The following is a 27,709-nucleotide window of genomic DNA, read 5'->3' as shown; positions in this document are numbered from 1 at the left end:
CAATTGGGGGCGCAATGCAAGTATGTTATCAGTTCTTAGGCTAAGGTAGAAAATTAAAATAACATTTACCCTTGTGGTATTCACTTTTAGCAACGCTAACGAGTGGTACTCAAAAGAAATACATAGTGCAGGTTATACTGATCAAGATGCTCAATGCATGGGATATGCTTACACCATTAAATTGTCTTTCAACTTAGCATGGTAAGTGAGGCTATATGTTACAAGGATGTTGGGGCGTATCCCACAAAGTTAATGTAATAACTTTTGTTTTATTTGTACAGCTCATCAAATATTCAAGACTTTCCTCATCTCATTTGGCTACATGAAAAATTGAAAGACAATTAGAATTATGTATAATTACTTGGCACCTTCTTAATTCATCGCATTAAGTTGTTATACTTGATGAAGAAGGTTTGTCGATGATCAAAGTTACTATTTCTAAATAGTTTGACTGTAATAATATCTGGAATTAATTATGTGCATATTAGAAACGTTTGCATTCAGTATGTAACAGAATGATATATTATTTACAACGCTGACGTCTATTTGTCCGTCTATCCGTTCGTATGTCTGTCTGCCTGTCTTTATAGTTGTCCTGTCGTATATGGAGATCTATGAAATTGTATATATGCAAAACCAACAGCTGTGTTGCAATTGTAATGAAAGAATCTTTCGGCCAATCAGATAAAGCTTTTCAACTACGTTTTGCAACAAGTATTCCAATCAAGAATCTTCTCGGGAGATCCAAGTCGTTGTCCAAACATGCCATCAAAAGAAGCTGTTAAAAGAAAAAAAAACAATAATAAATTACAGAAAAATGAGTGGACTACATTTAAATGCCAAACAAGAATATTAATGATCACGTTACGTCATAGTCACGTGATACTTGCTCTGATGTTTCTAATAAGACTTAGAATGAACCATGCAGTTTGACCGAGTTCGTCGATACAGGTTAATTTCACTTCCAAAATAGTTTCAGGAATCCTTTGTACTATAGTACACTGGTGCACCCCTGGGATCTGTAGCAAATGATGTGTGTTCAATAATCTACAGAAATTGATCGGTCTCATTTCTAAAGATTAAAAAAGAAAATCTAATCAATTAGATTGGTCAAAATAAAACTGTTAGCAAACTGCTTATCCACTACACAGCCTGTGTAAGAGAATGTGTAAAAGTAAGTTGACCTGACGTTTCGATCCAAGCAGGATCTTCTTCAAGGCTAAAATGCCTTTGAAGAAGATCCTGCTAGGATCGAAGCGTCAGGCCAACTTACTGGTACACAATTAGATTGGTGTATAACTATATAGTACTTGTTTCAATACACATGACAACTATAAAAATATATACTGTAAAGGGTATAATGTAAGGAGATCAGTGTATACATGTACCTTCCCAGTTGCCATGACTCTGGTATACATAACTAGAGTTGACAAAGTTGAATCCATCCGTGGACTCAGTCGGCAGCTCTATATATGAAATGTAATCCATCGCGGAACGAGCATCAGTGAAGTCATCATTGGAGATCTCCACCCACTGTAATCCCTCATCGTATGATACCATGTATGCAGGATTGGTGCAGCCTGCTATAGCGTAAACGCCACCAGTACTCGGAGAATAACCGATCACATTTCTAATATGATCGTCCAAACCTGAAAGGGCAGACGAAACTATGATAGATAATGTATAATAAAACAAAAACTGCCTTTGAAATGCTTCTTCGTGATTTATAATAACCAGTCAATTTATAAACAGACGAAATCGACACAAGTTTGTTGAATGTAATGTTCACAAATAGTGCGAATTATTTCTGCAAGTAAATGATCTTTTCATTACTTCCTACAATAGATGGTTGCGTTTCATTACTAACATTCAGTTGAACTTAGAACAATAAATTGTCAGATGAAGTAAAGCTATGTTTCCTTGACGCTGCTCCGAGTAACTCTCACTGATTGATTAGAAACAATATCGTATGACGTCGTGTGACATTTGGAAGTGAAGTGTTTTGCAATGTTTTTTCTTTCATTAGTTTGTAGTTTCATTAATCTACATTACATATAACGTAATTATAAGTACACTTACCATCTACATTTGTATTTAAGAAATTATTATAGAGTTGTAGCTTCCACTGATTTGCCTTGATTTAATCAATTATGACGCAATACTATCGGCGACACAAACATTTTTACCAGAAGCCAAATTATGTTAATTCATATAAGTTAAATTAAAATTAATTTAAGTGCCATTAGGGACATTATTCAGAAGATTCTATATTTTCAACTGCTTACTTTGCCAAGCATACGTATCCTGTGTCTTGAAACATCTCGTTCGTCTTTTTCTGTGAAAATTGAAAATAAAGGATTATGTATTGTTAATGTTCTTGGGCTTATTATACGTATTTAGGCGCCTGAGGGGACCACCTGCTTTACTGTCATCAGTTACATTTTCATGGAAGGCCATGAAGAAGCAAACAAAGTTCATATATTCAAATCGATGCACTCTTCTACGTTAATTAATAAACCATGCAGACGTACTTTGTGATTGACTGTGTACGGTAGATCTGGAGGGACACACGAGTTGTAGCCTTATCGTATTAGTATAACGGGACATCTAAATTTATATCTATATTTATGTCGATAACGTTACATCTTTGACGTAAATGATCAAGTTGTCGAGTTACTGTGTTGCACGTGACTTGACTACCTGACAAACACCGCATTTTTGACGTGTTGTTGTGTTATACTAACACAGTAACTCTATAATCTGTCCCTTCAGGACCACTATAGATGCGTCATACAGCTATTCATACGAATTAAACGTGCCCACATATTTTCGCGATCATGTGTACACATCGTCCCACATGATGTGGCAAATACATTGAGAAATTATTTCGAATCCTGACACTGCGTTTTTCTTTTTTTGTAAGAAGAAAATTCCCTCTTGAAGTAATTTTTAACTTTTGAGGCGTCTGAAATTAAAATGTTATCTCAGGAGCATTGGAAAGACAACACACTCTTTGGAAGTAATAATTAAACCACATTCGATATAACGTAAACTATCGTCAGTAGGCCCCGTATACAGAAATGGCTTTAACACTGTATACGCAGATATGTGGGCGGCAGATATAAGCGATCAGAATATTACAAGGGGAAGATCGAAACCGATCGTGGTATACGGGAGGGGTGGGGGGGGGACTTTCTTGTATCTAACTCTCACTCTTCCGCCCATCGTTTACACGATCTACACATAGCGTATTACACCTCATCTAAACTGGAATCCTGGTTGCTGCACGAGTACACGAGAATAACTTTCAATCATTTTGACGAGGGCATCGGAGGGAGGGAGGGAGGGAGGTAGGGAGGGAGGGAGGGAGGGAGGGAGGGAGGTAGGGAGGGAGGGAGGGAGGGAGGGAGGGAGGGAGGGAGGGAGGGAGGGAGGGAGGGAGGGAGGGAGGGAGGGAGGGAGGGAGGGAGGGAGGGAGGGAGGGAGGGAGGGAGGGAGGGAGGGAGGGAGGGAGGGAGGGAGGGAGGGAGGGAGGGAGGGAGGGAGGGAGGGAGGGAGGGAGGGAGGGAGGGAGGGAGGGAGGGAGGGAGGGAGGGAGGGAGGGAGGGAGGGAGGGAGGGAGGGAGGGAGGGAGGGAGGGAGGGAGGGAGGGAGGGAGGGAGGGAGGGAGGGAGGGAGGGAGGGAGGGAGGGAGGGAGGGAGGGAGGGAGGGAGGGAGGGAGGGAGGGAGGGAGGGAGGGAGGGAGGGAGGGAGGGAGGGAGGGAGGGAGGGAGGGAGGGAGGGAGGGAGGGAGGGAGGGAGGGAGGGAGGGAGGGAGGGAGGGAGGGAGGGAGGTGGTATGAGAAGCAGAATGAACCTTCTCTGATATCCCTAAAAGCAATACAATAATTTTATTAATATTACAAGTGATTTCAATGAGACTTGAATCATTACGATTTATATCATATTTTTGGAGCTCCTCTATTTGGAATACTCACCCTCGTTTTAGGAGAAAAGTATCCTTGTCGAGTATTCCCTGTACCAAACCGACTCTACCATCGTTAACCATCACATTACATACGTATAACGTATCCGTATTGGTGTTCACTACGAACCCTCTGTCGTACTCTTCCGATAATCTGGTAAATGTCTTTTCAATTGGACAGATATCTGATGGATCAAGAGAGTGTGAAGAAAACAAGTTAGTAAAAGCATATCTGGAGATCTGTTTGGAAACTTCCATTTTGTAAGCGATTCGTTATAATTTAGTCACTTTCCCAAGTAAGGGAGACTGGAACTGATTGCGCATCATTACGTGCAGTGTGCGTTTGTGCGTGTGCGCGCGCGTGTGTGTGAAATTGTTTAGTTTCATTCCCATGAGTTTTTATCTTTGAGAGCATTTTCTTGAAACGTAGTCTACAGGCAATGCATACTATATTATAGAATGACTTTTCAATCTGTAAGAATACATATTAAGAAAGGACGTCCAGACAATCAACCAATTAGATTCCATACAAGGTTATACATGCAATCTCGAACTATATATAGTCTTACCGTATTGGTTTTGCTTATATTTCGTAGACAATATCCGTCATTATCGAACAGTTAACTTCCTTGCATGAGTGATATTAAAGCTGGATAACTATTACGGGCATAACCCACACGCTCTCGGCGAAGCCTCCGCCGGCCCTATATTTCTTTACCCTATGCGCTACACAAACGCCTACCTCGACAAATAAACAAAGTCATTTTGTTTCATGTTTTTCTTTTGCAGTATATGGATATAAATACAAGAGATGATTCTGGTGAAAATTGAACTTACCCCCCCCCTCCCCCTCCCCCCTCCCGATGATATTGGTGCACCTCCCTACTTAAGTGTGCTTATCCATAGGCCAATAATACTGCAGAGTTGCTGAGTCCATCTCATGATACCTAAACACTAGACAAAGTCAGTACATTGGCCAAGAACACTGTACAGTTGGTGAGTACATCTCATATGTACATACAGACCTACACATAAACTTAAATTATATATCTTACAAACCTGTTTGTAGTGCTTCTATAAAGCATCCGTATAATTCCACACGGAGGGCGTTGTACACACGATCATCCCCTACATCATCTGCACCGAGGCGTATGAGGACGTACCTCGCCTCAACTGGACGGGCCAGGAAATATGTCGTGTGTATATTATAATAATCTGCAGGTACAGGGTCCGGATAGGTCCGCCGATGGTCAAATATCTATAAACAGTTAGTTACATATAATAAATACAATACATACGGTATTATAAATCGAAAGTACACAGTTATAAGTACCTCGACTTTATATTCAGATTACATAAATCTTCTAAATATTGCATTTTGTCTCAAACTCTTCTTCAGACCTCTATATATGATATGTCAAAATTACGCTCTGATCCGAACAAAACAAATTGTGCAGTTTATGGTTTTAATAAATATCCAAATAAAAGTGAATAAATGATGCTTCACATCTCAGCAACAACAGAAGACTTCTTTGTCCCTCTGAATGGATTGTGACACACATACACGAAGTGCACTCCTTGTCACCATGGTAACATTCGAAACGCATTTTCGCCACGTTTGCACATCTGTATAACATTTTTATTCATTTTCATTATTTATTGCTTTAATGGCTTTTAGGAGAACCTTTCAGCAGGCTGGTTAAGTGTTAACTTCTTAAGTTGGATTATTCAGAGTTTAGCAGTTTAGGATAACGAGTGAGAAGTCGAAATAAGCTAACTGATGGGTAATCCACAGAAGTAACACTTGCCCATTAGAACAGAAATGTAGAAAGTATACACCAATTTAATTAACATTAGGGTTGATTGCGCATGCTCCGAATAGTTTTGAAGCAGCCTGTGTAAACTACGTATAACAGCGTCTAGTTGTCTGTAGAATACTTCATACTTATAACAGCGTCCAGTTGTATGTCTTACCTCACTGAGAGTGGAGTCATTCATATGATAGCCTCGTTTATACACGATATCATCTCTGCTGTAGAATACTTCATACTCCCCGATATCTCCTTCAACTGAAGCCTCAATTCCTCCCTGTGTCTGGATCATCGTTACCACGGACAACCGACCAATATCAATCTTTAGCCAACGCTGATCAGCATACGGTCCAGACTTTCCAACTGTCCAGGCTGTGATGGTATTAAAAACAAAAGGACTCATGATAAATGAACTCCGTAATTTCGAACAATATTATGAAGAAGTATAGGAAAGTATATTCATCTTATAGTATTTCACTGAAATAAGAGAATGAAGAAAGCTACAAAAAGGTGAGAAAGTTGTTTTGGGGGTAGGGGTGGTGTGGGGTGGAGTAGAACACTGGATCTAGCATCTTCTCATGGACTTCTTAATCTTAATCTTAACGCTCTCTGTGCCAAGAGGCACACAAGGCCGAGACGTCTTACAGTACGTAATTGTAGTCTACCCTGTCTTCTCGCAGCACATGTCCTAGCCAGTTCCATCTTCTCCTCCTGATTTCATTACTTATCCTGTTCAATTTGGTCACTCTCTCAATCTCTTCATAACTGATGGTCTGTGGGTATCTCATTTGAAGTATTTCCTTCAGGCATTTATACTGGAAGGTATCCAGTTTCTTTTCTCCTAATTCTCATGGACTTACATATGATTAATAACAATAGTGCGGAGGTTCCTAAAGACATTTTTTTTTTCAAAACAAAATTAGACTCAATAATTAATTTTATCAATTGGTGAGTGAATAAATTGATGTTATTTTAACATGAGGTAAAAATGAAGTATTTTCTTATCTTGGTTTTAACTCATCTCATCAAGTGCTCTTGATTACAAAAACACAAGAAACAAATGAAGACTAATACCAGATAATCCATTTCTTCTTGCATTGAAAGGGATCCCAGAAGAGTTGTGTGAGGCCGTAATCTGACAATCAGTAATACTACCACTCTCCATGCCCAGGGCTGTCGGTGAGAGACAGGTTGGAGGTTTCTTATCTATAAGGGGGGAGATGAAGATGTACTTGTATTTGTATTTTCAACATCCAAATTGTATTTACATGATTAACTGCGACAGAATCATGTGGTTCCATTCGGTAATCATGTAGGGGAGGAGAGGGAGGATAAAAATGGGTGCACCTTAAGTCTGGGGCGGACGAGGAGCCAATGAGGAACCACTAAATATGAATGATATCATTGCGTCCTTACATTAGGTCTTTAGTACAATTAGTGTAATGACTAGACATATCGTGTAGTAAAGTTAAAAGCTGTACAGCTGAACACAGACAAGACGATGGTACGGAAAATGTTCGGGGTTTCTTTGTACATATAACTTTGTGATCGATCAAATGATTTATCACCAGAAGATCGATATCTTTACGTTTTATTGCGATTTCATAATCAGCCAGGAGGTATGAAAAAAACAACTAATTTATCTGGAAAGCAGGATGCATCACATATATTCCTATATGACAAGTGTATTCCGCGAAATATCTTCATATTATTAATATATATATATATATATACATATATATATATATATAGGCTATATATATAGACTATATATATAGGCTATATATATATATACCTATATGTATGTGTGTGTGTAACCGAGACGAATGTCTTACCGTTGGAAATTAACTGGCTGACATTAAAGTCAAATGAGACGATTTGTAATGGTTCCTTCATTACGTTGCCCAGAGGCGTACCAGAATCAACGACGCCATTTATATCTCGATTATGAGTCTGGTATTGAATCTGAAGCAGACTTGTGGCTTTCCATTTCTCTTTGAAGGTGAACATGTAGGTGCAGTCACGTGAGTAAACCACACTAATACTAATAGCATCAGTAAAGAGCAGTTCAGGAATCTGTAACAAAGGTACATAAACAATGAAACAAACAGAGAAACAAAATAAAAAGAAGTGAATTATAATTAAAGTTCTTCTCTTCATATATTCATTTCATTACCCCCCCCCCCCCTCCCCTCCTTTTGGCAAGTGGTTTGATGTCTCCCATTATAACAGATACAAGACTCTGTGAGTTATAGGATACACTATACCTATCTAGTCGTTCTGAATCGACGCACCCCACTCACCACCTAACCACCCCTCCCCTCTTCATCAGAGAAATTATCAACATTCAGGCTCCAACAACATGACAGCTTACACGAGCGACCGTGTAATTAGGAAAAGAGGTGAGCTGATTATCGTTAACAAAGAAATGTTTACTCAACCAACATTGGAGGAAAGTAGTTATTCGAGAAAAAATCTCGATCAGAAATAATATTTACTTAAAAAACAGGGATGAATGAATGAGTGAATGCATGTATGAATGAATGAATGCATGAATGAATGCATGCATGCATGAATGAATGTATGAATGAGTGAATGAATGTATGCATGTATGAATGAGTGAATGAATGATTGTATGAATGAGTGAATGAATGCATGCATGCATGCATGTATGCATGCATGAATGAATGAATGATTGTATAAATGAATGAGTGAGTGAGTGAAAGAATGAATGAATGCACGAATGAATGAACGCACGAATGAATTTATGAATGAATGAATGAATGAATGCATGCATGCATGAATGAATGAATGAATGATTGAAAGTGTCGGACACGATTGAGTTCAATACGAACCGATAACACCAGACTATTTCCAGAATCTGTTGCCGTAAACACAATATCAGACGAACTGCTCTCATAAACAAAATATGGAGGCTGGAAAATGGTCAAAGTAAGAGCGGAGACTTCGGCAGATGAAACTCCAAGCTCGTGTTGTATTGTAACATCATATGTTACCATATCCCTGCATGTGTTACATAAAGAAGTATAGATATCGCTGAATTTGCGAGATCGTATAATGGATAACGATTTATATTTGTGTCAAGTATAGACAACACAAGGGAGGACTCATTAGTAACTGATATCAAGACCATTCATAGTTCGGTTTCAAGACGAGGGAGCATAAATGTAATGTAAATGAAATGTAATGCATTGTGCACTTTAAGAAATGCTAGCCTGACGGAGTTTTCATTTGATTAATTCTCAATCGTCTTGGATAACCCATCCAGCCCTCTCACCTTCCACTCCCCCTCCCCTTCCCCCTAAGAATGTAAATTATTGTTACGACTGAGTTAGATCAGGGAGGTGTTATTTAGATTAGATGTACTCTATAGTTGAAATATTTATTACATGCATATTGAAACAGTTAGTCTTGACAACAACTTTTTAATATCCACAAAATTACAAAATAATTCAACTTGACCTACCCAGAATCTACAACGGTGAAGTTGTAATCCAATTGCGGTGTTTCCGAACCTGTTCTTTCAATGTTAAATGTCGTGAATGATACCCATATAAGCTTATCGCTAATCGAGGCACCTGTTCCGAGTATAAGGTCCGTTCCGTTCTCGTTGTCTGTGGTATCTGTGGCCTGGACTTTTATTTCCATTTGTAGTTGGTTATCAGCTGGATCGCTAGAAGTTTCTATCAAGTAACAAAAAAGCAAAAGTGGCAAAGAATTTGTTAGAATGATCTCATTCTCTTTTTCAACTGTCCAATCTTCTTAAAAATAAAATCCTATTGTAATTGTAGATTTGAGAACGTCTGATTTAAGTAGACAGCTGTGCTTGTAAATACATAAATTCCGTTGGTTTTGTCGACTTTTGTAGACCTGTGTAAGCTATATTAGGGATTGAGTGTATACAAATAGCTATGCTTAGTTAGTACAGTAAATATTACACCGGCGAAATTGAGTCATGTAACAAATATAAAAGATAAAAATTTACAGCACGACCTTTAACTTTTCGTAGTCCTTTTAATTTGCCTGCTATCCGCTTACCTTACATTACAACTCCCTCGACCACACCGAATTAATAACCAGAACGCAAAAATGCATATAGATGACTTCATCAAACTAGACTTCTGCTGTGTCACCAGCAGTACCGCTTTTATAACATAAATTTCCTGAACCACTATCTTGATGTTCAACTACACGATGACATGATAAACACAGGTCGTGTTTGCAAGGCTTCCAATATTTCGTGTTTACAAGGTTTTCACAACTTCAGCTTTGATGACATCAAATGACCTTTGACTTACACCACAAATAATAGGTTTCTTGTATTTGATAGGGGCTCCACATACAAAGTATGAGATTCGTTACAGTTCCCCATCTGGATATAATGTGTTTACAAGCTTCTCAAAGTTTGGCCTCTGGTGACATTAAATGACCTTTGAACTCCACCAAACACAATAGGGTCCTTATTTTAATATAGGACACATACATACCCAAGCGTGAGATTCGTGAAAGTTTCCCGTCTGTAGATATTGTGTTAACAATGTTTTCATAATTTGACCTCTGCTGACATTAAATGACTTTGACATCCACCAAAAGCAATATGCTTCTTCTACTCAATATGGGGCAGCTACATATCAAGTATGAGATTCATCAAAGTTATCCTTCTTGGGATATCGTGTTTACAAGCAACGCGTCAAACATACATACATTCACCCATACACACATAAACACACGCATATATATACGCATACACGCACCCACGCCATCGTGACTGCACACGTATCTCTTGTCATCGAAACCACAAACGATGTTATCACAGTACAGTAAGCTATTCCATAATGAAGTCTATATATTCGTCCTGTTTATAACAAAGAAAGGTGAATAGACTTTTCAATTACGTCTTTCATCAAACAGTTTAAGAAAGGAAAAAAAACGTCCAGCCAAACATCGAAACTTTGACTCTTGCGTAAACTCAACTTTCGATAAATTTAAAATAAATCCACACAAGCTATAAGCCACTTACTGTTATTGGTAATGAAACCAAAGTCCACAGATAGTCGATTCAATTGTGCATTATTTAATACATATTCATAGCTGTATGTTGGTTCCCTACTGGTCATCAAATTTGCTCCGATGCCGATGACTTTAAAGGAATGGATTGTCATTCCTACAGAGTCGGTTGCGTTTGGTGAAGCCTCGACATCAAAAATGACAAATTCTTTGTTATCTGTAAAATTCATCGTCAGGAAGCAACTGGTTATTTCGCCAGGTAAGACATAAGCCGATCCGGGACACGTAAATGCGAATTTAGACTGTAAAATTGAAAGAAGAATATATGCTGTAGGGTTGCATAAGTCCTGAATTTTAATTTATAGCTGGGCCAGATTCAAAACAGTTATTCCTCTGTTTAGCTACATTTCGTCCATTGGTACAGTCAGCAGGGTGGAGAAGAAAGTCGATGAGGGAGAAAGCCTATACTTATATCCTAACGAATTCACACGCAATCAATTTCTATATACTAATAATAAACGCCATGCACTTATGCAATTTTAACTTTAAAATACATTTTGATGATGATATGTTTTGCTTGGTCACAATTCCACGTTGAATCGAAAATTCTTAAAGATTGTTTCAAAAGTTGCAAAAATATGGCACTGCCGTATTACATCTAAGCATTACCAACAATTTCTCAAAGGATAGGGGCCACCTCTTCCCTTTGACCCCTCCCCTGGACGACATATGATCTTAACCCCCCTCCCCGCCCTCTAAGTACAATCAAAAGCTACAGTATGACATGTTCCTCCGAAAGTTACCGTAATTAAGGCGATATGGAAGAATTTAGCATGCATAGAATCCGGATGTGTGACCTGATTGATTCGCAGATTACATTACAGGGGCCCTACATGTAGTGCGTTAGATTGATCACAGGTTCTTCTCGTAAATTGTAAAGTTAGCATGCAATACACATTTATTAAGAAGTCAAATCAGATCTTAATTCATAATACATAAAGTATAAATGTGTTCCTTATACGTCATCTGCCGTACAAGCAGTTATTTTCGTTATAAGCATATTTCCATTTTTGTTTTTCCTTAAAGCCAATTAAGTTTACCCCTCTCAACATAATGGACTAACCTAAAAAGCTTCAGGGTACATGGACTATGGTATGCGGGGTTTACAATGTCTGTATCAAACACAACATATATTAACATTTAAAGGCTTGTTTACTACATTATATTATCAACATTTACTAATTTAATAGTACCAAGTATAATTTTAATATTCCTTTGATAAGTTTATTTTACCTGTTGACTGTTTGTTTTTCTAACATTGACAAACAGTGCAGGTCCTTAGGATTTTATTAGTAGCTACCTTTATGAGAAATGACGGGCTAGCCGTCGCTGGCCAAAGGATTTGTACCAACGAACTCTTCGGCTTTGAGTACAGCGTTTCTGTATGCTACCTTCTTGGACGAATTAACGTATTTGTGATCCGCGTCTGAAGTTTGCATAAGTGTGACTCTTTCGGGAAACAAAAGGGGTGCGTCTCTGATGTATTGTAATGGTGAGTATGTCTTTAAGCAAGAGATGTACTTGGAACCGGTGGCTTTTAACTAATCTATAGACCGAGAGTTATTTACTTTGTTGTAGTTTTTTGTGGTCTTGTGTGTATACGGTGTAAGTCAGTGTTTATCAGACTGGATATGCCTAATTTACAAGCAACTTCAAGAAGGACAAAGCTTTCAGTTGTTAATTGAATCTATTGTCCTTTTTTCCTGCTCTGTTACCCACCCTCAATCACGTTACATGCATGGGTACTTTATGTTTACCGTTATGTTAAATTCTGTCAAGTTAACTGCTGTCACTGTAAATGGTATTTCGGCCTGATCCTCCGTTGGAGTTGGAGCGCCATCACTTGCTATGATTGCAAAAGTCATATTTGCAACCTGTCCGTCGTCTACCGAAGCACCATCCATGAAACCAAGGATGACGTCAAAGGCGATCTATAGACAAAGCAAACAAATATATATATATATATATATATATATATATATATATATATATATATATATATATATATATATATATATATATATATATATATATATATATATATATATAAATATATATATATTTATGTATATACATATGTATGTATATATATATATATATATATAAATATATATATATACATATGTATATGTATATACATATGTATATATATATATACATATGTATATACATATATATATATATATATAAATATATATATATATATATATATATATATATATATATATATATATATATATATATATATATATATATATATATATATAAATATATGCCGGATGCAAATTAAAGCTAATTCGCGTAAAATAGTTCTTTATTGCTTTTAATATACACATGTAATCATGTAAAATAGTAGTCAGTTAAACACGTTTCATAGTATATGTTTTTATACACATATCATTGGATATAAAATTAACCATTTATTCATTTTATTTAATTCAAAATCACCGTACATACCGTACTGTCTTCAGTAGATGTCTCGTTGGGAAACAAAGCAATGATGTTTACGTAGCCAAGGTCGAAGGATCCAGTATACATTCCTCCTGTGAAGCTTTATATGGAATAAAATTAATTATGAATAAAACTTCTTCTTATGAATATGCAGCGATATATAGCTACCTAAATTTAGATTCGTTTTCTTTATAAATCAAATAATGGAAATATTCTAATTGCCGTTTATAAATAGCAAATAATTATCATTCTAATTGGGTCTGGTTCGGTTAGCATGGTATCCCATAGCTTCTTGAGTATTCTTAAATGCAACTGCACTTACTTTTAATGAGCCTCACAGTACAGAGATGAAGTTGTAAGAAATGTACCTACATGTCATTTACCGTTTTACTTGCAGCTTATTTATTTAGTTATCATATTCGTTTTAACGGTGTTTTTTGTTGTTGTCAATTTCGTTAAGTAATGTCACATAAATGCTTAGAATCTTGCGAGCAAAATAAAGAGGATTCTCTTTTGAAGAAAAAAGCAAACTTAGCATAAACTCACCACAATTTTATAGCAGAGGTACCAATAACCTAGCTGACTTTTTGTATATAAGAATGGAGCTAATCCTGTTAGTTTTATTTACTGTTGAGGCTTCGTCATTTACAGACGAAATACAACACTTTACAGACTATTGCGGAGAACATTAATAATGTGAGCTTATTGAATGTGGTTAGCATAACAGTATCATGATGAAAGTCAACCAGCTATGCTATAAAGTATGTACTTACTTGTCTACTTGCACTAAGGCACCGAGGTCTCCTACTAAGTCATTTCCCATTAATGTTAAGTTCAGTTCCTTTACGACAAACCATTCAACATCGCTTGATACTTGTAAAGTGTAATGGAATTCTGTATCCGCTGGCAGAACAAGTTGCAGGGTGGTGTCATGGTTGTTAGCTACATCTATGAGTAAATCTCTGTCAATATCGGATGATATCAAGGGTAGATTCGACTATATGTAAAAACAAACAGATAAACAGAAGAATGATTAATAACTGGGAGAAATGAAACAGGAGAACGTACCAAGGTTGTAGTGTGATGTCCATGCACGTACAAATGGTCGGTCACATTCAGCTATTCTTCAAATTGCGAATAAATAAAAAACAAAATCAACATTGCTTTATTACGTAATGTCTTGGCATATCAATTGTTCGAATTAAGGAGGGAAAACACCTACCCAAAAATGACATAAAATTGAAAAACTTAACACTAATTACTATAAACACCTTCCACAATCGATTAGGTATATTCAGTAAGTCTACGATTAATGGTCGAAATATAAGGGGCACGGCAATAAATGTTCCCGTCGGAACGGGCGCTATGTAAGGGCAATGCCGGAAGTGGTAGGGTCCACAATTCCAATTTGCTGTCAGTCCCGTCGGTTAACTCGAGCCCTGGTCATGTTCATTTTGTACCCGTCTAACTTCAGTCATAAACAGTAATCAATTATACCTTGCGGTTACTACTTTGTTTATAAAGTGCCTACTGAACTCACCGGTACTGTAATCCTGTCGACAACCGTGACGTCAAATGTATCGGCTATGACAAGCGTCGATTCGACCCTCACTCTCACAGTAATAGTCTGAAGCCCCAGTGTGACGGTAGGGATTCTCGTGAATATGTTAAATGAAAGATCATTATCACCCTTCCAGCATCTAAGTCCATGGTTGATGACAGGCTGTGTCATTGTAATGACGTCAGTCGCAACTGGACATTCATTTCTCGGTTGGAAAGACTGGCAAGTGTCGAAACATCCTAGGTTGTATCCGACTTGGGTAGTTTCCACCGAGAGTAAGGATATCGGGTCCCCCGTCCCTGTCGCTGACACTTCTACCGAAATATCGCGATATATTCCAACCGGGAAGGTAATAGCTACATTCAGTTGGAGTAACTCGTTAGGTGAGTAATTAAACACGTCTTGTATCTCTGGGAAAGTTATCGCAAATGCGGGGAGGAGGGGACTCTGCGGCAAACAGAAAAAGAAAGAAGCTTTTAGCAGAGCCTGCAGATCTTTGTTTTAATATGATAACACAGTAAAATCGAGTTAATTCTTCCATATTTATCCGTTATGTGACAAGTATTATGGCATCATCATCGCCGTTGGCTCCACTGAGGGTATGTCGGGTTGATGTTAAAAACTGGAAACGAAAATCAAATGTTAAAATAAGAAATTCACTAGATATCAGATATAAGCTTTGTAGCGTGTTTTGTAGTGTTTGAGACAATTTCTCTTCTTCATTAGCTACACGTTTATACGTTATATTCTGCTTTATTCTTTGTTTTATCTTTTATGTTTCTCGAAAACAAATTTGAAACAACTAGAAAAGCACAAAACAGCATACAATAAGATTAGTTTAGTGCAACGTGTTATAAATGCTATGATATATGAAACATTCCAAATGTCTTTTGCAACTAAACATAAGTGGACGCTTACTTCGCTTGGGGTTACACTACCCCCTGCTAAAAATGTGTCCGAGACGGTGTGCATGGTTCCATCGATGTATACATCAAAATGCACTGCGTACGTTTCACCCGGGAGTACATCGGCCACGTCAGGAAGATAGACGTGCAGGTCCATTACAATTAAACTGCTCACCATGTCTCCATTTTGGCCTGATTGAAACGAAAGGATTTATCAAAAGTTGACTTGTAGAACATAAAAAACTAAAGACATAAATGCTCCTAAAAGTAGTAACGCTCTGAGGTTACAACGAAATTGTTACAAAGGTCATTCTAACCAATTTTGCCACCCCCCCCCCCCCACCTTTTGTACCTTTACGACAAATCTTGAGGCAATACTAAATGAAATTTTGTCATAGCTCAATTTTGTTCCCTGTTCAGAATCACTGTAAGCTAATGTATATGTATCTTCTATAGAAGAATTTTTTTCAAGTTGAAACAAGGTAGTGTATGTGTTTACCTCCATATATAATTTCTTTGAAGTCAAACACAGCGTCCGTATTGTATCCGGTGACCATATCTTCGGTAAAGGTTTGGACAGGACTAGAATTTTCCAGACAGTAGCCATCTCCAGTTTTTCTCACACCGAGTTTACAAATGTGGAATACTGGTGAGTTTACTGGTGCTACTATCCTTGCGTTTACCTCTAGAGAGTAAGAATGCTCATAAATATTCATGAGTAGAGTAATCACGCCGCTTTCGCCTTTGTTAATGGTGATTGTCTCATTAAAGTCAAGTACTGGACTGGAGATAATCTGTGAACATAACCAAAAGACAATTAAAATTTAAAATATGAAAGTGATGATTGGAATCAGTTATTATAATGAGTATTAATATACATGGTCATATTTTGAGGGATCAAATTATTAATCGAAGCAGTCAGTTTCGATTGTAAGAATTGTAGATTTAGTCACTTGGTTTTGCGCCCACTTTTGTTGCACGCGTATGAATATATCAGTAAAGTTCCATTTTCCTTACTTACCGGTTTTCAATACTTTGGATACTTTTGTGTAACTGCTACGGTTTCGTTCGAAGAATGATTAAATGTTGCGCCGTACGGGTCAACAAAAGTGGAAGGCCCACATAGCAAATATACGTAGTAACATTAGGCGTATATTATAGTATAGGCCGGTTTGAGTTTCAGGTTGAATACGTAATGAACGGGTTCCGGGGGGGGGGGGCGACCGGACGGGGAGATGGGTACCCGGTTCCGATTTTTGGGACCGGTCTCATCACTAAATTCTCAAGCTCACCTATCCTCATCCGGCCACCGATCTCCCAAACAACAAAATGACATAGACCTATCTTTACGTCGGGGGAAATGAATTTGCGCATAAGTAATCAACCTTATATCTGAGCAATTAATATCAAACTATGAAATATGTAACTCATATGAGTTACAGAGGCCTACTATCCACTACTGTAATGAGAAATATGGAAGGATGATTTGGCCAATTTAACTCCTCTAACCAACTATATTATTAGTTCACACGATTCATACTGTTAATGGTGCAATAAGGTTTCCTAAATCGTGACTTGGGACAATGAGGCACAGATAAATATCTAACTTTGCCATGGAGAATGATGTTGACTGTGTTCAAAATACGTCACCATTTTAAAATCCCTCTAACAATACGAGCACGGGAACCGCATATCTGCTGCCACCTATTATCGAAAATTTATAATCGGATCAATTTGAAAGTACATTAAAATATGGATCAATTTCGACAACCCCACAACGACGTCACAAAGGGGCAATTTCAAAACTGACTGATACCCATATAAGATAAAAACTGGGTTTCGATGTACTTGCCTGCAAGTTCAATTATGTCTAGTTTAACAAAGTGTTTATAACAGAGTCGAGTCCTAAATAGTAAAGCCTTTCATATGAATCATTGTATTATCTGCATGAATAGACAGATATATTTCTCAGGACAGCAAAAACACAAATTTAAAAACAACCTTACCTCCATTTCATAGGGATCGACAAAGAGTCCAACTTGCCCTACCCAGATTCGAGAGAAATTTAAGAATTCTGCGCCAACACTTATCCAGTTTAACTCTCCCATAGCTAATTCAGAGCTGTTAAAGATGGTCACCCCAAATTCTAATTCTAATTGGTCCGATGACGTAGTATTGGAATTGGTGACGTTTGTCAACGTCAGATATGCTGTCTCCGCCTAAAAGGGAAAAAAATATAAATTTGAAAAAATAAATATAATCTAAGATGAATCTAATTGTAAACTGTGTCATTGTATTTGCCATCATGCAGTGAAGTACTAAGCGGGAACGGTCCGCCCGGGTACCAGTCAGGGGGTGCCATGACCCCCCCCCCCCAAAAAAAAATAAACCCAGAGAAATAAATAAGAGAAAGAAGAATGAGACTTCCAAAACATATAATCAGTTCAACGCTTTACCAAAGATAGCACCATTTTTGCATCTAATCCACCTTACATAAACAAAAATTTCTCCCCAGGACGGCATCCCCTACACGGGGTGACAAAAGAATAATCCGCCCGGGTGCCAACTATTCCAGGTACACCACTGCCATTATGACACTCAGGCACGGGACACGGCGTGGCGGGGGGGGGGGGGATTTGGTGGTCTCTCTTTTTGAGTCCCACCCAAATGAGACGGACAAGTAATTAAATATGGAGGATAAATAACAAACTTATACCGAGGGAATATACAACAACAAACAATACATATACACAAGTATTTTCGGTCGTAAATTAACAACAAAATTGTCACCCCGAACTTTACACGCTTGTATGCTATTACTAGCCCATTCAGTAAAGCAAAGAGTGACTATACCTATATAGTAGAGAACAGGATTTACCAAATATATACAAGTTAGAAAAAACACACGACATCAAAGATATGATTATTTCTCGTGGCATATTCTACAGCCCTATGGAACGCCAAACGATTACCGAAAATCAGAAAGTCAGTAGACCTTTCCTTGCGTTCTGCATGACCCTTTAGTGTATTTCAAAATATCATTAAAATAACGCAAGGATAAAAGGTAACTTTAAAATTACACACACACACATACAAAGGGAGAAATGTGTAGTTTTAATAACTAAAAGGGCACTTCCAATTTATAAAGAGGCATGTTTAAAGGTAATTTCACAAAAGTGGAGGGGGAGGAGGGGGGTCGTTCCCCTGTGTCTCCGCCGCCTGTCGAAGTCAGTTCTCACCTGAAAGTAGTTTTCGGAGTTAAAATCTAGGCTAGGACTGGCCTCTTCATAAGTAATGTAACTTCCGGTATTCCGGACCCCTGGCTCGCAGACGACACCGATGGTCGAGGCATTATTTTCGGCAAAGAATTCGAAGTTGAGTAAGCTGATTTGGACGGCTGGGGGTATACCAATAGTAACCTGTAGGTCTACGTGGGTACCTGCGGTAATGTTTGTTATGTTCCCTGGGGTAGGGGAAAGGACGTCCAGTGTAAATGAGATGGTGTCGTTCTCATCTAAAGGAGAGATATCCGACTGCGAGGAATTAAAAAAGAGAATATAGGGTCAAAATGAGCACCTCGTACTTCCGTAACCTATACACAGGTACGTTTATGACACTGTTGATTAGAAGAAGTTTACACAGCTCACTCTAAATAACAAGGTTCTCGTTTAGTTTACACAGTTCGCTCTACTTAACAAGGATCTCGTTAAGTTTACACAGTTCACTTTATTACCAAAGGCCCTCGCTTAGTTTACACAGTTCACTCTAAATAACAAGGTTCTCGTTTAGTTTACACAGATCGCTCTACTTAACAAGGATCTCGTTAAGTTTACACAGTTCACTTTATTACCAAAGGCCCTCGCTTAGTTTACACAGTTCACTCTAAATAACAAGGTTCTCGTTTAGTTTACACAGATCGCTCTACTTAACATGGATCTCGTTAAGTTTACACAGTTCACTTTATTACCAAAGGCCCTCGCTTAGTTTACACAGTTCACTCTAAATAACAAGGTTCTCGTTTATTTTACACAGATCGCTACTTAACAAGGTTCTACTAACAAGGTTCTCGTTTAGTTTACACAGTTCACTCTACTTAACAAGGTTCTCGTTTAGTTTACACAGTTCACTCTACTTAACAAGGTTCTCGTTTAGTTTACACAGTTCATTCAACTTAACAAGGTTCTCGTGTAGTTTGAACAGTTCGCTCAACTTAAGAAGGATCTTGTGTAGTTTACACAGTTCACTCTACTTAACAAGGATCTCGTGTGGTTTACACAGTTCACTCTATTTACCAAGGCCCCTGTTTAGTTTACACAGTTCCCTCTACTTAACATGGATCTCGTGTAGTTTACACAGTTCACTCTTCTTAACAAGGTTATCGTTTAGTTTACACGGTCCATTCTACTTAACAAGGATCTCGTGTAGTTTACACAGTTCACTCTACTTAACAAGGTTTTAGTTTACACAGTCCATTCTACTTAACAAGGATCTCGTGTGGTTTACACAGTTCACTCTACTTAACAAGGTTATAGTTTACACAGTTCATTCTACTTACCAAAGGCCCCTGTTTAGTTTACACAGTTCGCTCTACTTAACAAGGCCCCTGTTTAGTTTACACAGTTCACTCTACTTAACAAAGTTCTCGTTTGTTTTACATAGTTCACTCTACTTAACAAGGATCTCGTGTGGTTTACACAGTTCACTCTATTTACCAAGGCCCCTGTTTAGTTTACACAGTTCCCTCTACTTAACATGGATCTCGTGTAGTTTACACAGTTCACTCTTCTTAACAAGGTTATCGTTTAGTTTACACGGTCCATTCTACTTAACAAGGATCTCGTGTAGTTTACACAGTTCACTCTACTTAACAAGGTTTTAGTTTACACAGTCCATTCTACTTAACAAGGATCTCGTGTGGTTTACACAGTTCACTCTACTTAACAAGGTTATAGTTTACACAGTTCATTCTACTTACCAAGGCCCCTGTTTAGTTTACACAGTTCGCTCTACTTAACAAGGCCCCTGTTTAGTTTACACAGTTCACTCTACTTAACAATGTTCTCGTTTAGTTTACATATACTCTACTCTCCTTACAAAGGCCTTCGTTAAGTTTACACAGTTCACTCCACTTACCAATGCTCTTCTATTTCTTTCCACTATTTGGTTCAGCGCATCATAATCTTCATAACCGAAAGGTTCCAAAATGGAAATCTGAACAGTGACCTCTGAAGCCTGGAGGCCGTCCTCGTTACTCAAGATCACGATAACTTTATAAACATTCCCGGGTTTTAATAGCGCTGTCTCATTGACATAAATACCGCCTTTTCTTCCCAATTTCTTTATCCCAAAATATTTGTCTGCGTAACCGTCTGCAAGAATATCGAAGTTCGTTTCGACACAAGAACATGTTGTATAATCACAGCGTGCCTCGTCGTCTAAATCTTTGGTTTCGATATTAAGGAAAACATCAAAGACTGGTTGATCAGCAGGTATAGAAACCTCCATTTTGTATCCATATGTAGGGAGTGGTGGGTTGAAGTTAGCTGACAAAAGCAACAGAAGAAGAAATAATATCAATGACAATGATGAAAATATTATTTTTCCCCCTACTCTTCTTTCGTGTCTTAATTTCTATGGTGGTTTTCTTCGCTTTGCATTATTCCTTTGTATTAAGTGGAATGAAAAACCGAACCGAAGCTAGAGAAGCCCGTTTGAGAAACGACTATGAAAGTGTCTAACGCGTTAAATGTTCCAACTTACTTTGTTCATGCATATTGTTAATAATTATATACTACAGTAATTTGGGTAACGAAATTTGATTACTAAATCCAATTCATTAATGATTAGCTCATATTAAACTTCACTTTCTTGACAAAAATCTAGGCGCTTTGTTAGTGTGGTCAAAACACGACAGGTGTGGCAAAATTTCTAACCAAACGTTAGGTAGTCTAGCTACCTAATTAGCCTAGTTGCCTTAAACATAGAGAAAACCTTTTTCGACACCACTCATTATTTACAACTGATTTATTTAACATATATCATGTATACAATAAGCTCTTACATTATATATAAGACCATGGTCACACGTAGGCCTACATTTTTTCAGACATAACGATGGTCCGACCATGGCCCGACCATGGTACGGTTTGCGTGTGACCGCTGTCTACTATGGTCTGACGATCGTCCGACCATCGTCCACTAAAGATGGTAATTAGCATCGTTAGCCCCGACAGGCGCGTAGCCAAGGGGGCGAAGGGGCGACCGCCCCCCCTCCCCTGAGCATATTTTTTTTGGTATGCTAGTAATTTCAAGCTTAGATGCAACTTACAAGGCCTGGGAGGGGCCATTTCAAGCGATCTGGGAGGCATTTTCAGCCAAAATTTTCTTGTACGCGTAGCGCCAACTCATGGTGGCGCTACGATTAGATAGTTTACAATGCAGAATCTACGGCCCTGATAGTTTGCCTACAGGTTCGCCCCTCCCTTGGCAAATTCCTGGATACGCGCCTGAGCCCCGAATTAACCATGGTCCGACCATTGTTAGCAGGAAAAACCATGCGTGTGACCGCCATTGCGTTGTCCGACTATGCATTTTAGTATAAACACTGACATGATCTACTACTTACAACTAAAAAACCCGCGAAACATCGTCAAAACCGTGAACCTTGACCGACCCAACGCAACTGCGCATGATTGCTTTGCAAAAGCATATTTAACTCACTGATGCATGTGTCCGCGAATAACGATCGTCAGAATATAGTACAAGGTCGTGTGAGTACGTGTGACCGCTACCGTAGTTAGTTTAATATGGTCGGACTATAGTTAAGAAACGATGGTCGGAAGATGCAATTTTATACGTGTGACCGTGGTCTAATTTTCTTTACTTGGTTAAACATATAGGCAATAGTGTTTTCAAACTTAATACCTGGTGTATTGCAATTTCGTCCCTGCCAGCATGGTGCGCATGCGCAATCTCCACTAGTTGTACACTGTCCGTTGTAACACTGCAGTGCCGTATGTCTGCAAATGGAGATTGCATAAAAACACAAGTTGTTTATCATATTTTATATTAAAGGTTTGAACATGTATTGTATACCATTGTAACATTTTCCAATTTAAGCAATATTCACGTCCAACAATTTATATTTCTTTATACAAGATACATTTCTTTAATTAAACACTTTAATAAGAATAACATGTTTATCTTGAACAAGGCGTGCAATCAGCTTTCTGAAATAATATAGGACATAGCCTATCAGTTTAATTGTAATCGCTTATGTAAAGGTAGTCATGAGATCTTAAATAAAGATTGCAGAAATAGCGATATATTGCAGATGTCTGACCATAACTTACACATATCTGAAATTATATTCCAGACATCCGAATTCACATACTTCATAAATGTGAAAATATTTCAAAATCAAATATCTGTATAATTTTGCATGAATGGCTTTCCATACTTGCGACTTAAATTTTGCCATAAACAACCCCTCATATGCAAATACATTTGAGCTGGCCTGTAATACTTTCAAGTGTCCTAGCCTAAGCATAAGATCCGTTATATCATGTTGTGTAACGAATCGTTATGAAAACGACTCTCGTTTGACAAAGAGGAAATTATTTACGAATTCATCTCTCTGACGTGGAGATGGTAAATAAAACTAAAATCGATGTCTGTCATGTACGAGGCACTATACCCGGATGAAACCGGTTACTAGCAAACCGAAAAGAACCAGTCGAAATATCACCGTGTTCTGTACAAATATTTACAGAATCGTTGTAAATATCGACCTCGGTAATTATTCAGGAAGGAAGACGGTTCTGACGTTGGCTTTGACCAATATTTGTCATCCTAAGCATCGTTTTGTTCTCAAAACTAGCCTAACACGCTAAATCAATGTAACTATTTAGTCAGGTATATTAAAGCTACCAACTATGACATCCGGCGTCACCGATGTCACAGATGAAGTTATCAAACTATTTAAGTTACGCTACAAAGTGCTGCACTGTAATATCGTGGTTTCTAATGTGTTATGCAAGGTTATGCCTTAAATTCCAATCTTCCCACAATGCAACACTTCGTATAACATTATATATATATATATTCGTTCTATATAATTTATTAAGAGGATGAAAGAATGACACATGTGCGATAAACATACGCGGCTAGTCCAGCGGGATGAGGCTCGTTTTCTATAGGGTTAGGTCAACCCGCCTACCATGATATGCGTATATAACAACAACAATGACCAAAATACCCCCTGTTTGAATGAACTTGAAATTAGACCAGATCACTCACAGTGAATTTGAGCATTTTTTTTGGGGGGGGGTGGGGGAAATTTGTACATTTGTATTTTACAACAAAACGACGAAATGGACATATTTCTTTTCTTAACTGATTATTTTTTATCTGGGCTGATTTCGAACAATTTTACTGGAAGCATGTTTGCTTTCAAATTTACAGCAATTACGAAAGATTTGTTTCAAAGCACATGTAGGTTATCTTGTCGATAGGTTCAATTCTTATCTGTATCTATGTATAGAACTCACCATAGCAAAATGTTATTAACATTTCTTTATTTTTTTGCTTAAGTCTACCGGAAAACGTGTCTAACTTTCAACACTTTCATGTTAGATAAATCAATTTTTAACCTTGACGGTGTAAACCCGTGTTCAAAGCTTTATCTCTGTTTCATCATGTTTTGATGTCTTTATTAAAACTTTGAATCGATACTCTTAAAAGTATACGGATCTAAGCGACAATGCAAATATATACATTTGTAAATTTAAGCGTTGATATCATGGATATACCATGGGATGAGTTAAACATGTCTCTCTCATGAATCGCCATTTGGTGACATTTTGATCGCTAAATTTTTGACACTCTGGTCTTAAAAACAAATCAGTGTCTTACCTTGAAAATAACAGATAGCGGAGATGCTACATTTAAAAATGATAATAATTGTACTTTTTAATATACATTTACTCGAACGAGTTCACGGTTGCTATCACTTGTTATAGACTAACGATCAGTTCATTTGGTACAAGTGTGAAAATGAAGATTCAATCTCTTGCAATGAAAAACAGGTAGAAATTCAAGTGAAATTTTAGGATTTTTGATATTCAAAAAAAAAAGTCACCAAGGATAGAACCTGGGCACGAGAACCAAACAACCTTAACGATTTAGCCGCTCTCAACCCTAGTCCCCTTGCATCGAGACTGTGACTGTGTGATCATCGTCAGGTGTGTATCACGGTTCCCCTATACGAGGGGAACATGATGCTACACATGATGCCACAAGGATTTTGTTATTCAATATCATGAAATATTAACATTTAATATCTCGTAACGATGGTAGAAATGGAATGGGCGTCACGAGAATTCTTAGGATATGCTCCTCGGTTTCCTATTAAAAGAAACTATATTGTGTAAAGAGTATTGTCAAAGATCTGAAAGGTTGTCTTTTATTGATAAAATTGAGATTTCATGAAATTCTCTCACCCCACTCCATACAGAGTCAATTACCCCTTTTCTAAAGTTTAAAATCCACGCAGTGTTGTTGAGTATTTCGTCTTGCTGGAAGCGGTTATAACTATTATTATCTATACCATTTGATGTATGGTTTGGTGTGCTGCATTATATTAATCTATATTGCAGTGTGTTGTATTGATTTTAATGACCATACGAGTTACTGTTCACCTCAATTATCAATTTTGGTCAATGATATCCGTCGATAAATTCTTATGAAAAGAAAATGAAATCGATATTCTGTGATTCATTGAAAAGTTGGAGTTCTTTATTGGAAAAATACGATTTTTTTAATAACCAAAAAAAAAGAGGGAAATTTATGACTTACTTGCTACATTCTGGTTCATTTTCACAATTTTTATAGCAATTCGAGACAGCTTCAACTTCGCCAAACATCTGCAAAACTTAGAAAAGAGAGAGAAATAGAGAGAAAATTGAAATTAATTTAATGGAATATTGAATATTATCATTCAGATCAACATGGTACAGTAATCATTATTTGAAAAATCATAAATGTTTGTATTTAAAACATGCTAAGGACAAATGTTCTACGAATGCTTAAAATCATCTTGATCAAATTTAAGGTTACATCGGTCTTAAAATAATGATTTTTTTTTAAATTTCGATATTTCGGTTTAGCTCTGGGTGTTGGTCGCCAGGGACAGAAGTTCACCCCCCCCCCCCTCCTTCAAGTAATATTCAGGCGGCTGAAGTTGATTGCTGATTTTAAGTGCTGAAAAATTACTGCATCAAACCACATCCTTATAGCATTTTTAATCTTCAATTTATTGGTTTTAATCATTTATTTGACATAATATGGTAATGTTTTTAATGGTAATGTAATTGTATCTGACAACAGCGTAGTAAATGATGTCATTATGAGAATTGTGCTGATTTTTTGTTTTTCATACCGTTATAATATTTCAACATTTATACACAGAGCCAGAAACACAATACTATGCTATTTTTATATAAAATTCTAAAGTACAGAGAACATTGACAGCTGCTAAGCAACAATCCACATAAATCACATTTAAAAGAAGGCCATTATAAAAGGAAAGTAAAGGTTTTAAATAACATTAGCTGTTAAGACATCGCAGACTACCCACTGTACTCCACTTCCTGGAGTATGCGCGGGTTTATAGCTATAGCCAAAATAAAATCAAAATAGTCAAAACCACTCAATCAACCATATCTCGAGTTAGGGACTAGATTTCGAGATGGGGTTTTCAAATAACCGTGTGGTATACAATTGTCTCCTCCATATTGTCTAATTGCCACATTTTTCACAATATCGTTTGATGAGTTAGTTATATAGGGAAGCAAAACAATTATGTCATCTGCCTCTGGCGATATGTTTTTTCTCACAAGTTTCACAAGTATACGTACTACTATAAATGACATTAAAAAGAACCAAAGTTGTTGGTTATCATATCTCATTTACCCTAAACTGCCTTTACAGGGATAACTACAGCCGCTTTCGATCGGTCGCACTTTGCTTTATTCCATTCAATTAGAGAAATTTGTTTAACGAGGAAATTTGGAATAGTAATATTAAGAACAAGGAAAACAGAAATCTCAAATCTCAAATTTTCGACATTTCTTTTGAAGAAACAAGACTTTGTTTGTTAATCCATAACGAACTGCAGTATAGTAGGATTTTGATATTACACAGCATCAAATACTATATATAAGAAAAAATAACATAAAAAATCAAACCAATGTCTGTCAAGAAAAAAAAATGCTTAAACAGTTAAATTGCTCATAAACACGCATAAAGGGTTTATTACGTCATTAAACATCATAAATGTGCTTCATATACAGCCTGAATACTTGCTCAAAATAATTATGTTTATAATTATACAGAACCTATAGAAACAATGAGATACATATAGGGTGAAAATAAATTAATGAACAGATAATTTTGCATATAGCTTCAATATTTTTGAAATAACATTTTTTTTTAGTATATATACGTACCTGTTACTATGGAGAATAAATATACCAATAAATTCCTCAGAGTTCTTCTTGTGTTCCGTTTATCCATCTTCTTAGACATATAACAAACTTCAAGCATTTATTTAACCGATATAATCCACATTACAACTTGGCGTTTCCAAAGTTCCTGGCCCTTATATCTTGTACTATGTCATCCGACGTGTATATGTGAGACAGCATTTAAATATTAAACCACACTAGCGCAACTTTCGCAATAAACTCGTCAACATTTTAGAGTCTGAACGAATAAAATATTAAATGACGATCCAAGACAGACGTTGCCATGGCTACATTTGAGTAATCGATCCAATTGATCAATAACATCGGAAGAACGACAAGGTTTACAAATTGTGTTAGTTGTATAAGATATTAGGAAAATTGGTCGTGAAATTTTTGTGCAAAC

The 27,709-nt window shown here is 37.3% G+C and overlaps 1 protein-coding gene across 1 annotated transcript; it reads right to left on the bottom strand.

Moving 5' to 3' along the window:
- Positions 1–308: 308 nt before the first annotated feature.
- LOC139962073 (uncharacterized) lies at positions 309–27,501 on the bottom strand. The gene is made up of 23 exons (XM_071961925.1): positions 27,289–27,501; positions 25,637–25,712; positions 22,706–22,800; positions 20,915–21,324; positions 19,021–19,314; positions 17,788–18,000; positions 16,281–16,575; positions 15,795–15,973; positions 14,856–15,323; positions 14,089–14,312; positions 13,322–13,415; positions 12,622–12,795; positions 10,818–11,106; positions 9,264–9,480; positions 8,632–8,800; positions 7,612–7,852; positions 6,851–6,982; positions 5,940–6,148; positions 5,025–5,223; positions 3,979–4,150; positions 2,286–2,335; positions 1,389–1,649; positions 309–778 (listed from the first exon to the last, which is right to left on the bottom strand). Exons 1-23 carry the CDS (start codon positions 27,383–27,385, stop codon positions 699–701), a joined length of 4,638 nt encoding a protein of 1,545 aa, XP_071818026.1. The 5' UTR covers positions 27,386–27,501; the 3' UTR covers positions 309–698.
- Between the last annotated feature and the right edge of the window lie 208 nt (positions 27,502–27,709).

This window comes from Apostichopus japonicus, chromosome 20, assembly GCF_037975245.1.
Source record: "Apostichopus japonicus isolate 1M-3 chromosome 20, ASM3797524v1, whole genome shotgun sequence".
Taxonomy (NCBI): Eukaryota; Metazoa; Echinodermata; class Holothuroidea; order Aspidochirotida; family Stichopodidae; genus Apostichopus; species Apostichopus japonicus.
The sequence above is the reverse complement of the archived record's forward strand: the minus strand, read 5'-3'. Positions and strand labels throughout refer to the sequence as shown.

Bases quoted from the DNA above. Each gene is read 5' to 3' on its own strand.
- LOC139962073 (XM_071961925.1), bottom strand. From the start codon at position 27,385: ATGCTTGAAGTTTGTTATATGTCTAAGAAGATGGATAAACGGAACACA. The intron at 18,001-19,020 runs GTGAGAACTGAC...TTTCCCTTTTAG, and splicing joins ACTCCGAAAACTACTTTCAG to GCGGAGACAGCATATCTGAC. The intron at 8,801-9,263 runs GTAGGTCAAGTT...TAACACATGCAG, and splicing joins TTCACCGTTGTAGATTCTGG to GGATATGGTAACATATGATG.